Genomic DNA, 12,750 nt, shown 5'->3' on the forward strand with positions numbered 1-12,750 from the left:
CCTGGTTAAAGAATATGTACATATGTAATTGTTATAGATGTTGCAATATTGCCAAGCCTAGAGGCTATGTCTATAAATGTGTTAGCATACCTATTTCCCTCACATTCTTACGAACATAGTTTTATTACCAAACTTTTGGACCACTCCCATAAAATAACAGAAAAATACTAGCACGTGTTGGGTTCTCTCTACATCTTTTCATAAGTAAAAATGAACTTTTTTTGTATGTTTAACAACCCTTTTCATTTCCTTTCCTATTACATAATTGTCTTGTTTACATCCTTCGCTCCTTTGCCAATTCTAAACTGAATAGTAATAGTTGGTCTTTATCTCATTGTTTATTAGAACTATTAATATATTAGGGAAATGGGCCCTTAATCTGTAATATAAATTAAAAATATTTTTTCTCAATTTGATTACTAATTTTTAAAAACTTTTAATCAAAGCATGATATACCTATGAAAAGTATATGGAAGTGTACAACTCAATGGATTTTCACAATCTTAACATGTCGGAAGCCACATCAACACCCAGATCAAGAAACAAAACACTAATGTGATGGCAACACTAATGTGGTGGGTGGGGGGAGGGGGAGGGGACAAGGAAGGAGAGAGGGGGTGGGGGAGGGGAGGGGCACAAAGAAAACCAGATAGAAGGTGACAGAAGACAATTTGACTTTGGGTGAGGGGGTATACAGCACAATCAAATGTCAAAATAATCTGGAGATGTTTTCTCTCAACATATGTACCCTGATTTATCAATGTCACTGCATTAAATTTAATAAAAGTAAAAAAAAAGAAAGAAACAAAACACTAACAGCATCTAAAAGACCCCTCAAGCTTCCTTCCCATCATTACATGCCTGTCCCCAGGTAACCACTACCCTTGCTTCTTACTTCACAGAATAAGGCATGTCTGAACTGTACACAAATATAATCGTATAAGGATGTATTTTTGTGTGTTTGTGACAGAGACAGACAGAGGGACAGATGGACAGGAAGGGAGAGAGATAAGAATCGTAAATTTTTGTTGCGGCATCTTAGTTGTTCATTGATTGCTTTCTCATTCACGCCTTGACCAAGGGGGCTACAGCAGAGCCAGTGACCCCTTGCTCAAGCCAATGACCTTTAGGCTCATCAAGCCAGCAACCATGGGGTCATGTCTATGATCCCAAGCTTAAGCCAGCAACCCTGTGCTCAAGCCGGTGACCTTGGGGTTTCAAACCTGGGTCTTCTACATCCCAGTCCGATGCTCTACCCACTGCGCAATGTCCTGGTCAGGCAGGATGTACTCTTCATTGGCCCTATTTTATTCAACACACTGTATTTGTGAAATTCATCCATGTTGCTACAAATGGCTACACACATTCCTTCCCATTGCTATACAGCATTCAACAGTATAAATAAACACAATCTATCCCATTGTCAATGGGAATTTCACAGTTTCTAGTGTAGAGCTAATATATACAGTGCTGATGTAAACATTTTAGTCTGTCTTTTGGTGAATATAAATACATCAGATACTGGGTCAGAAAGTGTATAAAGTTCATCTTCACAAGATGATATTGCCAAACAAGTTTCCAAAATGGTTGTATCAATTTACACTGCCACCAGCAACATCTAGGAATTCCATGACCATTGGTTTAAGTGAGGTCAATATCCACTGTCCATTGTGTACCCTCTTGTCCTTCCTAAATCAAGATACCATTGAGTAAGCTCTAACTGTAACTTAACCACTAATTTCCGACTCATATTTCCAAATAACAAATATTCCCAGGCCAAACCACAATCATCCAAAATTCTAAAATTTCTTCTGACTTTTCCTATCTTAATAGTGTTGATATTTTCTCAAGTAACAGATCACAAACCTTAATCTTTTCTTGACTCAACTATGCAGTCACAAAATCCTAACATTCTATCTCCATGTCTTTCATTAGCTACCTTCTTTTCACTCACAGTGACACCAAGATTTTTATAACATCCTAAGATATCTCCCGCTCAGCTGACCTCACTACCAGAAGACTTGCAGAACAAGCTGGACAAGCAAATCTTCAGTGGTTCCCTTTCGCCTACCAAACAAGACTCAAATCTTTGGCAGGGTAGTCAAAGCTCTATCCCTCCCCAGCCCTACTGCACCCCTCTTCATCTTCTCATTTCCTCCTGCCCCCCCTTTCTAATTTACCATTCTCAGAACATGCACATACTTTCTCACTTCCTTCTCTTTCAATGAGTTTTCCATCCATTTGGAATTTCTCATGCCTCCATATACACTGCTCACAAAAATTAAGGGATATTTTATTGCTTCATATTCATTTTGAAATATTCCCTAATTTCTGTGAGTATATTTACCTGCTGAAACGACCTCAAAAGCCATCTACGTGAAATCCTTGTTACTCACTTAAGCAAAATTTATCTCTCCTCTAAATTCCAAAACATTTGGTTTGTGTTTCTTATGGTGTTAACTGTTGTTTTGTATTCTTATCCCTCCCCTTTTTTTTTACAGGACAGAGAGAGAGTCAGAGAGAGGGATAGATAGGGACAGACAGACAGGAACGGAGAGAGATGAGAAGCATCAATCATCAGTTTTTCATTGCAACACCTTAGTTGTTCATTGATTGCTTTCTCATATGTGCCTAGATCACAAGCCTTCAGGAGACTGAGTAACCCCTTGATCGAGCCAGCAACCTTGGGTCCAAGCTGGTGAGCTTCTGCTCAAGCCAGATGAGCCCGCGCTCAAGCTGGCGACCTCGGGGTCTCGAACCTGGGTCTTCCCAGCCTGACGCTCTATCCACTGCACCACCACCTGGTCAGGCCCTGTTTTCTTTCTTTTTTTTTTGTTTTTATTCTTATCCCTCTTAGCTGACGGGAAGTTTCTTAAGAACTGGAAAAAATACCTTATCTTTGTACTTCCACATCATCAGATGTTTAAGAGTTCAGTATAAGAAGCAGTTAGAATAATATTTCTCTGGCACCTTCTGAGCATATTAAAAATAAGAGTGGGCTTGCCAGACTGCTGCTGGCCTTCCTCATCCCCAGTCCAGAGGTGCACAGGGACTGGAAGCCCCAGCAGCACTGCAACATCTTCACAGACTAACACAGAATGCATGCAGCATTCTGCAGACCTGTTCCAGCTTTCGTTTCACTGACAGAGACTCTTCCAACCAACAAACCTCATTTATGTTCCTAATATGCTCATCCTTTGAGAATTATTTTTATCAGCACTTATCTTCCATCATTTCTAACACATTTCTTAGCTTTTACTCCAAAATGGATTGACTTTTGTTGAGTGCTCATTTATACGAATATTTCTTTTGTTCAAGACTTTTAAAAAGTAAGAGAGTAGCCTGACCAGGTAGGTGGTGGTGCCCTGGACAGAGCGTCAGACTTGGACACGGACAACCCAGGTTCGAAACCCCCAAGGTCACCGGCTTGACTGCAGGCTCACCAGCTTTAACAAGGGGTCATTGGCACTGAGTGCGGGATCATAGACATGAACCCATGGTTGCTGGCTTACAGTTGTTGGCTTGAGCCCAAGGTCGCTGGCTTGAGCAAGGGGTCACTCGCTCTGCTGTAGCCCCCCAGTCAAGGCACATGTTAGAAAGCAATCAATGAACTAAAATGCTGCAACAAAGAATTCATGCTTCTCATCTCTCTCCCTTCCTGTCTGTTCCTATATGTCCCTCTCTCTCTGACTCTGTTAAAAAAGAATAAAATAAAAAAATAAAAAGAAAGTAAAGCTTAAGGTGCCTTCCAATTCTGCAATATAGAGGTTCTAAATTGAAGTAAGAGCGCTGGTCTGATTCACTATCCTTGCGTCAAGGGCTCAGATCACTCTGCAAAAATTAGCACTAAGTCAAGCCTTTGTTTCTATAAAAACAAGTGAAGAGCTAAGTATTGTATATTCCAGAAGGGATTTTATGTGACCAACCATCACAACACTATCAGAAAACAATGAAAATAGTACAATAAAGTGGTTATCAATATACACTTACAACCAGTTCTGAAGCCTTCATTCATCTCATCAGTTAGAGGCATATTTAAACCTTGTTCTTCATTAAAAGATGTATAATAGGCAAGGTCAGTGACCCATCTACCTTCTTCATTTTGATAAACCACACTCTGTGGTAGATCAGTTTCTAAAAAACAAAATTCCAAAATAACCCAATGACACCTACAAGTAAAACAGTATTTTTAAATAATTTTATTTAGTTGCCTTATCTTAGTTATCAACAGTACTAAGATCTGCCTAAAACTAATTAGAAAAAGGAAGATCCAAATATTTCTCCCAAAGTATTTCTCTTATGGTGGATAAGCCAGCCTTAATTATAGTAAATGTCTCTAATAAAAAATTAGGGAAAAAGAAAAAGATTTAGAAAGGTATATTTCTACCAGATCTGTACATAAACATATACTTTTATATTATTATTTATTTACAGTGAAATTTTTTTATCTAGATTAGCCAGCTGAATCCAGTGTATTTATTTTTTAAAGATAGGGCATTTCATTTTTAATAATTCAAAAAAGAGTACTAGACAATGTCAAATTCCATGCACAATAAAGTTATAGCTACACAATAAATATAATTACTATCCATACATGTGCAAAAGTATAAAGTTCTATTTCATACAATAAAACCCTTTATAGAAACCATTTTTAAATTAAGCAGAAGTTTTCAACTTATATATGAGTTGTAAGTCTTTCTACAGGATCCTTTAAAGGTTTAAAAAAATGCTAAATTTAAAAAAAGTCCTTCAGTCAGTTCTCAATTAATGCTACTTAAACAAAATTGATAGCCAGTCACATATTCCTTTAGTATTGTTCAGGCATCTTTAAAAGCTTCCATTTTGTCAAGTATAGAAATAGAACGTAAAATATTCCACAATACAGTACTAAACAGATGGAATATTTAGGAAAGACTATTTTTTAATGTACTTTGAAATATCAGGGTTTTCTCCTAAAAAGCCAAAATTATCATCTATGTTAAGATGCATTTGACTGTGGTAAGACTTCAGAGTGGAAAATAACCTCATCAATGTTTTATTACAAAAGCAATGCTGGTAACAAATTATAAAAGGAGCCAAAACTCTACAGATATACCCAGGGGTAAAATCTATGACAAGAATATTCATCCCGAAGCTGTTGGACATCATCTGTGGCTTCACTGGTAAGAAATAAGCTCTTTCTCCAGAATCTCTGCCTCCGAGAGCTTTGGGCAATGCCCTGATTATTGGATACTACCCATAATAACAGCTCTTGAGGATCACACCCACCATTGGTATCTTTGTAATAATCATTTAGGAATCTATCTTTCTCAACAAGTATCCACACTCCAGATCTGCATTTGCTGGATCCTGCCAGTAGACACCAAGAAATTCTTCCAAACTGACAAATCCATCGCCATTTTTGTTATATTCTTCTAAAGCCACTTGAATGACAAATTCTGTCATATAATCAACTTCTTCAAGATCCTCATAAGCAATAAATTCTTTAAGATTTAAACCAGGATGAAAACCTTGTTAGCTTTTTCAAATCACTTCTTAAATGAAGCTGCCTCAAAGACTTCTGCATCATCCAGAGCTGTGTTCTCATCCAAGTCAATCACACAATCATACATCTGAATGCTGTATTCATCTCACGACACACTTCCATCACAGTTTTATTACAGTCAACAAACTATTGTTTTACTACTTGCATAGCACAATATTTAAAAGACAACTGAATCCAGAAACTGAGTTCACTTTCAGTGATAAAACCATCTAAATCCAACTCAATTTCCTTTATGATTGACTTCAGTCTTTTGTGTTGTTCTTCAGGGAGAAGTTTACCATATTTGTCAACTTCTTCCTGACTGCCCAGTAATTCCATGCAGCCATAGTCTGTGTAGTTCTCGCCCTGCGTGTCCCCAGCACCTAGCCACCATGGTGTACATCAGCAGCTACAGCAGCTCCAGTACCCCTGGCTGTAGGCCTCGGGCTCGGCCACATCCTGCAAGTCCCTGTGGACACAGGGCAAGCAACAGGGGGCTGGGTGGGTGGGAGGAGTTGGGTGGAGCACTCACTCAGCAGCGCAAAGCCACTCCTTAGGTCCAGAAGCTCCTAGCTGGAAGCAGTATAGATTATCCGAATTTTGTTGGCAACGGCCATATTCAGGAGTCAGTTAATCATGTGCCTTCTTCTCCACATCAGTCCTGATCAGGATGTTGACTCTGGCCACATCAACGTCATCAAGCTTCTTGACAGCCTGCTTGCTCTGGTTCTTGTCAGCCTTGATAGCCACAAAGAACCTAAGTGTATTATTCCCTTCTATCTTCTGCATGGCTGACCTGGTAGTCGTGGGAATTTGATGATGGCACAGTGGTCATGCTTGTTTCTCCTGGAAGTACTCTTCCCAGTATATTTGGCCCATCTCCTGGAAGTACTCTTCCCAGTATATTTGGCCCATCTCCTGGAAGTACTCTTCCCAGAATATTTGGTCCGCCTTCTGATCCACAGTGTTTTGGGCTATCAAAAGGTGGGTAACATGTGGAACTTCATTTATTTTGACTGTTGACAACTTTTAGCACTGTTTCCATTGCCTCCAAAGCCTTTGGGAGGGGCAGCTGATTTCTTCTTTGCTTTTGGTGCCATATTCAATTTAAAGATACCATTTTTAAATTCGTAAAACACTTAAGTATTAAAATACAAAAGATTAGGCAAACTCCCGTGAAGAGAAAATGCGGAGGCAGAGAAATAAAACACAAATAAACCAAGAGAAATCCCCAGAAAAGGACCTAAGTGAATCAGATATAACCAAATTACCAGATGCAGAGTTTAAAATAACGATTGTTAGGATGCTCAAAGATATTAGAACAACCATAGATGGCCATTACGAAAACCTAAATAAAGAGATAACAAATATAAAAGAGGACATTGAAATAATAAAAAAAAGATTAGGCAAGTTCCACTTAGAACTATATTGTATTAAAAATGTATAAACATTTTATATATATACGCTTTACTTTTATTAAAAAAAAAAGCCCACTTACGGTCTTTACTCTTTTCAATGGATTCGTAACATTCATATGTTCGCTTTTCGCCAGTTGGTGACTGAAGAGTATCAGTGGAATTAATTCTGTTGTCATTAACAGGCTTCAAAGACGCTATGTTCAGATTTTTTTGAATGGACACTTCAGAAATCTCAATGTCTGAATCTAATACCAAATGCTTATTCTGATGACAAGACCCTGCCTCCAGCTTTAAAGAGTTCGTCAAGTCAAAACCACCTTTATTGACATTTGTGTCATGAAAATAAACAGGGTTAAGTTTCACATCAGCAGCCCTGATAGTCTTCACCAGAACTTCTCCACCGGTGTTCTCCTTTAAAAAGCAATAAAAGAGTAATAGGTAAGTTTTGTTTTTCATAACTCATTACAAATGTGGGAAGAAATTATATAGTTAACATAAAATGTTTATTATATAAAAGAACAGACTATACAGTATTCACTATATTCTTCTAGATTATGTAAGACTCATGTTAAGCAATTAACAAAAACCAAAATTCATAAGGTGGTCATGGCAACCATACATCAACAGATTCAGGTAACAAAAGTAGGTTCAGCATGTACATTATATTACAGAATGTTAGAAATGTCAATTTAACTTTTATCATTACCAATAAAAGTCTCTACAGGATGGTAAGCCCATTAGTGTAACCAGCCTCATGAAATTAATATGAGTAACAGCCCTTGAAAGCACGGACATTAACATCTTTTAATAGGAGTAAAATAGTAAATGCTACAAATGTCCCTGAGGAATCCAATGACAACTGCACCAGAAACAGCAAATTAAAAGTCAGTGCCTCAAAGCCACGTTCTCCAACATACTTTCCCAAATGACATTTTTTATTCTTTCCTATAATAACAGCTACTTGAAAAGGGGAGCAAGTGCCTATAACATTGTTCTTAGAAATTCAGCTATGAATAAAGTTCCAACGACCCCTATAACAGCAGTCATTTCTGTTATAAAATGCATGACAGAAACAGCTCAGTCAGCAAAGTTTTTAAAGTTAGAACTAAAACCAAGTAGGTCTATATAACAGAAAAGATATTTACTTTGAACCTGGATGATTTTCTAACAGAAGTTATACAAAATAATAAATTTACATCTCTATCTTATATCAGAATAAAATCCTTATGATGTAGCCTGACCAGGTGGTGGCACAGTGGATAGAGAGTCAGACTGAGACGTGGAGAACACAGGTTTGAGTCCCCGAGGTTGCCAGCTTGAGCACGGGCTCATCTCGTTTGGGCAAGGCTCACCAGCTTGAGAGCGGGAGTCACTGGCTTGAGCAAGGGGTCACTCGATCTGCTGTATCCCCCCACTCAAGGCACACATGAGAAAGCAATCAATGGACAAATAAGGTGCCACAATGAAGAACTGATGCTTCTCATCCCTCTCCCTTCTTGTCCGTCTGTCCCTATCTATCCCTCTGTCTCTGTCACACACTCAAAAAAATTCCATATGACTTAAAGACTTAGATATAAAACTACAAGAGAAAATACAGATGGATAATTTTGTATTCATCAATAAATAACATCTTCTAAGTGTTAACAGTCTGAGTTAAAGTGTGTCTCCCAAAAAAGACATGCCTGAATATTAACTGAAGGTACCTGTAGATTGTGACCTAACTTGGAAACAAGGTCTTTGCATAAGTGTCTTGAGATGAGATCCTTCTGGATTTAGGATGGGTCTTAAACCCAACAGTGTAGAGATAACCCTTGAACAACACAGTTGGAACTGCACAGGTCTGTGAATGTTTTTCAACAAATACATAGCGCTACATATCCCTGAGTTTCATTCATATCCATGGATTCAACCAACCACAGGCTAAAAACAGCATTTTTGATCCACAGTCGAGAACTCATGAATGTAAAGGGCTGACTGTGTGAATGGCAAAGTGTTATTTTATAAAAGGGACTTAAGCATCTGTAGATTTTTATACCCATGCAGGTCTGGAACCAACTGCCTGCAGATACCAAAGGACAGTTAAGTTTTAGGGGAGTCGAAAGTTATACAAGGGTTCTGACTTGTATAGGTCAGATTATAATGTAGGGGGGAGCTGGCAACCCACCCCTGCAGTGTTCAAGGGTTAAGGAGACGAAAGTAGACATTGGAGTAAGGCTGCCACAGCTAAGTAACACCAGGTCAGCACCTTGGTTTCAGACTTTTGGTCTCTAGAACTCTGAGAATAAAAATTTCTGTTGTTTTAAGCTGGAAAAATTTTTGGTAATTTGTACCAGCAGCCCTGAAAAACGAATCCAAACACTAAAGTCTAAAATGCGTAAAGATCAGCTTAGGGAAGACAATGTGAAAACACAGGGGAAAGACAGTCCCCTACAAGCCAAGGGAAGAAGTCTAAGGAGAAACCAACCCTGCCAAAATCTTGATCTTGGAGTTCTCTAGAACTGTAATAAAAGTAAATTTCTGTTGTTTTGAGCCAAATAAATAAAATTTAAAAGGATCAAAATATCTCAAAATAGAAAGCTTATAAAAACTGTTAAAATATGACTATCCTAATAGAAAAAGAAAAAGGAGACAAATTCCATTTAAAACCAGAAAACTATTCTCACATATAATACAAGCAAATATTATAAAGAACCAGAATGAAGGAAACTAGCTCTACTCAATAAAGCGACTTAAAACAATCGAATCAAGAATCCAGTCAGGTGATGACAGCCTCAGAAATTGTACTTTTGAATGAAGTGTGCTTGGTTGAGAAACCAGTGAGGCGAAGCTACCACCCATGGGACGGTGACTGAAACCTCCAAGAAGGACCACCACCCAGGCAGAACAATCAGACAGCCACTCCCTCTCCCCACAGGAAGGGCACCACACCACTGGTGGGAAACTTGTACTAAGTCATTTGTAGATGGCCTGCTCTGGAATGCGGTTTTCTACAGAGCAAAGCAACTCTACTGCTGTGATCTAATACAAGTCAGCCCTAGATACTAGGTTTGTTAAAAAAAGGAGTAACAACAAAACAGAGGAATGCAGTTTCTCTGACAGTTTTTAAATCCAAACGTAAATAGGTCTTGTTTTACACTTTGAAAGTTTATCTCTCAGTAAAAATGAGTAAATGTGAGAAGAAAAATAGTGAAAACACTCCCGAGGTCTCTTAGAAGGTGAGGGTTATAGGATGAGGCAATGAAAGTACAGTTGATACTTAAACATGGGTATTAGGGGCACTGACCCCCACATAGTCAAAAATCACCATATAACTATTGAATGTCCCAAAACTTAATGACAGTATGAAGTTAGAAATCAATGAAAAAAAAAAGAAATGAAGTATCTACAAAATATATCAATTAAACAATATACTTTTAAAAAATCAACGGGTCAAATAAAAACTGCAAAATAATTTTAAAATATCGTATACTTAGATGAATTAAAACCAAAACATAACAGGCCCTGGCCGGTTGGCTCAGTGGTAGAGCGTCGGCCTGGCGTGCAGAAGTCCCGGGTTCGATTCCCGGCCAGGGCACACAGGAGAAGCGCCAATCTACTTCTCCACCCCTCCCCCTCTCCTTCCTCTCTGTCTCTCTCTTCCCCTCCCACAGCTGAGGCTCCATTGGAGCAAAGATGGCCTGGGCGCTGGGGATGGCTCTGTGGCCTCTGCCCCAGGCACTGGAGTGGCTCTGGTCGCAACGGAGAGATGCCCCGGAGGGGCAGAGCATCGCCCCCTGGTGGGCAGAGCGTTGCCCCCTGGTGAGCATGCCGGGTGGATCCCGGTCGGGTGCATGCGGGAGTCTGTCTGACTGCCTCCCCGTTTCCAGCTTCAGAAAAATGCAAAAAAAACAACCAAAAAAACCTCCTAGACCTGATGTCTTCACCAGTGAATTCTACCAAATGTCTAAAAAAGAATTAACATTAAAATTTCGAAAGGGCTTGACCAGGCGGTGGCGCAGTGGATAGAGCATCGGACTAGGATGTGAAGGACTCAGGTCAGAGACCCTCTGGCTTGAGCAAATACCAGCTCGGACCCAAGGTTGCTGGCTTGAGCAAGAGGTTACTTGGTCTGCTGTGGCCCCAGTCAGAACACATATAAGAAAGCAATCGCCCTGGCCGGTTGGCTCAGCGGTAGAGCGTCGGCCTAGCGTGCGGAGGACCCGGGTTCGATTCCCGGCCAGGGCACACAGGAGAAGCGCCCATTTGCTTCTCCACCCCTCCGCCGCGCTTTCCTCTCTGTCTCTCTCGTCCCCTCCCGCAGCCAAGGCTCCATTGGACCAAAGATGGCCCGGGCGCTGGGGATGGCTCTGTGGCCTCTGCCCCAGGCGCTAGAGTGGCTCTGGTCGCAACATGGCGACGCCCAGGATGGGCAGAGCATCGCCCCCTGGTGGGCGTGCCGGGTGGATCCCGGTCGGGCGCATGCGGGAGTCTGTCTGACTGTCTCTCCCTGTTTCCAGCTTCAGAAAAATGGAAAAAAAAAAAAAAAAAGAAAGCAATCAATGAACAACTAAGGTGCCACAACAAAAAATTAATGATTGATGCTTCTAATCTCTCTCCGTTCCTGTCTGTCTGTTCCTATCTATCCCTGTCTCTCTCTCTCTCTCTCTCTGTCTTAGTAAAAAAACAAACAAACAAACTTTGAAAGGCTTTCAAAAAATTGGACAGGAAGGACCACTTCCCTAACTCATTATATAAGACCACAGTTAATCTGTTATTAAAGCCAGAGAGATCACAAGAAAATTACAGACCAATATTCCTTAGAGATATAAATGACAGAATCCTCAAAATATTAGAATCAAATCCAACAGCATATGAAAAAGGTTATTCATCAAAACCAACTAGAAGCCTGACTAGGCAGTGGTGCAGTGGATAGAGCGTAGGACTGGGATGCAGAAGACCCAGGTTCGAGACCCCGAGTTCGCCAGCTTGAGCGGAGGGCTCATCTGGTTTGAGCAAAAGCTCACCAGCTTGAGCCCAAGGTCGCTGGCTCGAGCAAGGGGTTACTCGGTCTGCTGAAGGCCCGCGGTCAAGGCACATATGAGAAAGCAATCAATGAACAATTAAGGTGTTGCAACGTGCAACGAAAAACTAAAGATTGATGTTTCTCATCTCTCTCCGTTCCTGTCTGTCTGTCCCTGTCTATCCCTCTCTCTGACTCTGTCTCTGTAAAACAAATAACAAACAAAAAAAAACCCAACTAGGATATATCCAAGAATGCAGGGGTGGTTCAACATAAAATCAATCCATGTAAAAACATTTTAATAGAACAATGAAGAAAAAACACAGAATCATTTTAACTGATCAACATCCTTTTACAACAAAAACTCAGAAAGCTAGGAACAGAGGAAAAAATCCTGAACTTGATAAAAAAAGATTTTTCTCATTTTTCGTTTATTTATTTATTTTAGTGAGGCAGAGGAGGTGTGGCAGAGGTGGGAGAGGAGCAGGAAGCATCAACTCCCTATGTGCCTTGACCAGGCAAGCCCAGGGTTTCAAACCAGAGACCTCAGCATTCCAGGTTGATGCTTTATCCACTGCGCCACCACAGGTCAGGCGAAAAGGTATTTTTTTTAAAAACCCACAGCTAGCATCATACTCAATATGGTTAAAGATTGGAAGCTCTCCATCTACAAAAATGCCTGCTTTCACCACTGCTAGGACTAGAAGTTGTAGCCAGAGCTATTAGATAGAGATCAAAAGAAATAAAAGAAATTGAAAGGAAAACTGGATATCCACCTATAAAAAATGAAGTTGGGTCCTAACCTTACA

General features: G+C 40.0%; 1 protein-coding gene and 1 pseudogene across 2 annotated transcripts in view; both read right to left on the minus strand.

The window, feature by feature from the left end:
- The window catches only part of CEP192 (centrosomal protein 192), a 149,639-nt gene that overhangs the window by 96,750 nt on the left and 40,139 nt on the right, over window positions 1–12,750 (minus strand). For both annotated transcript variants that reach the window (XM_066352246.1, XM_066352247.1), the window contains 2 exons: window positions 7,023–7,353; window positions 3,991–4,134 (listed from right to left, as the gene is read on the minus strand). In XM_066352246.1, the coding sequence (XP_066208343.1) occupies window positions 3,991–4,134; window positions 7,023–7,353 (475 nt within the window). The remainder of the gene's footprint in view (window positions 1–3,990; window positions 4,135–7,022; window positions 7,354–12,750) is intronic.
- LOC136383461 (reticulocalbin-2 pseudogene) lies at window positions 5,084–6,313 on the minus strand (annotated as a pseudogene).

This window comes from Saccopteryx leptura, chromosome 11, assembly GCF_036850995.1.
Source record: "Saccopteryx leptura isolate mSacLep1 chromosome 11, mSacLep1_pri_phased_curated, whole genome shotgun sequence".
Taxonomy (NCBI): Eukaryota; Metazoa; Chordata; class Mammalia; order Chiroptera; family Emballonuridae; genus Saccopteryx; species Saccopteryx leptura.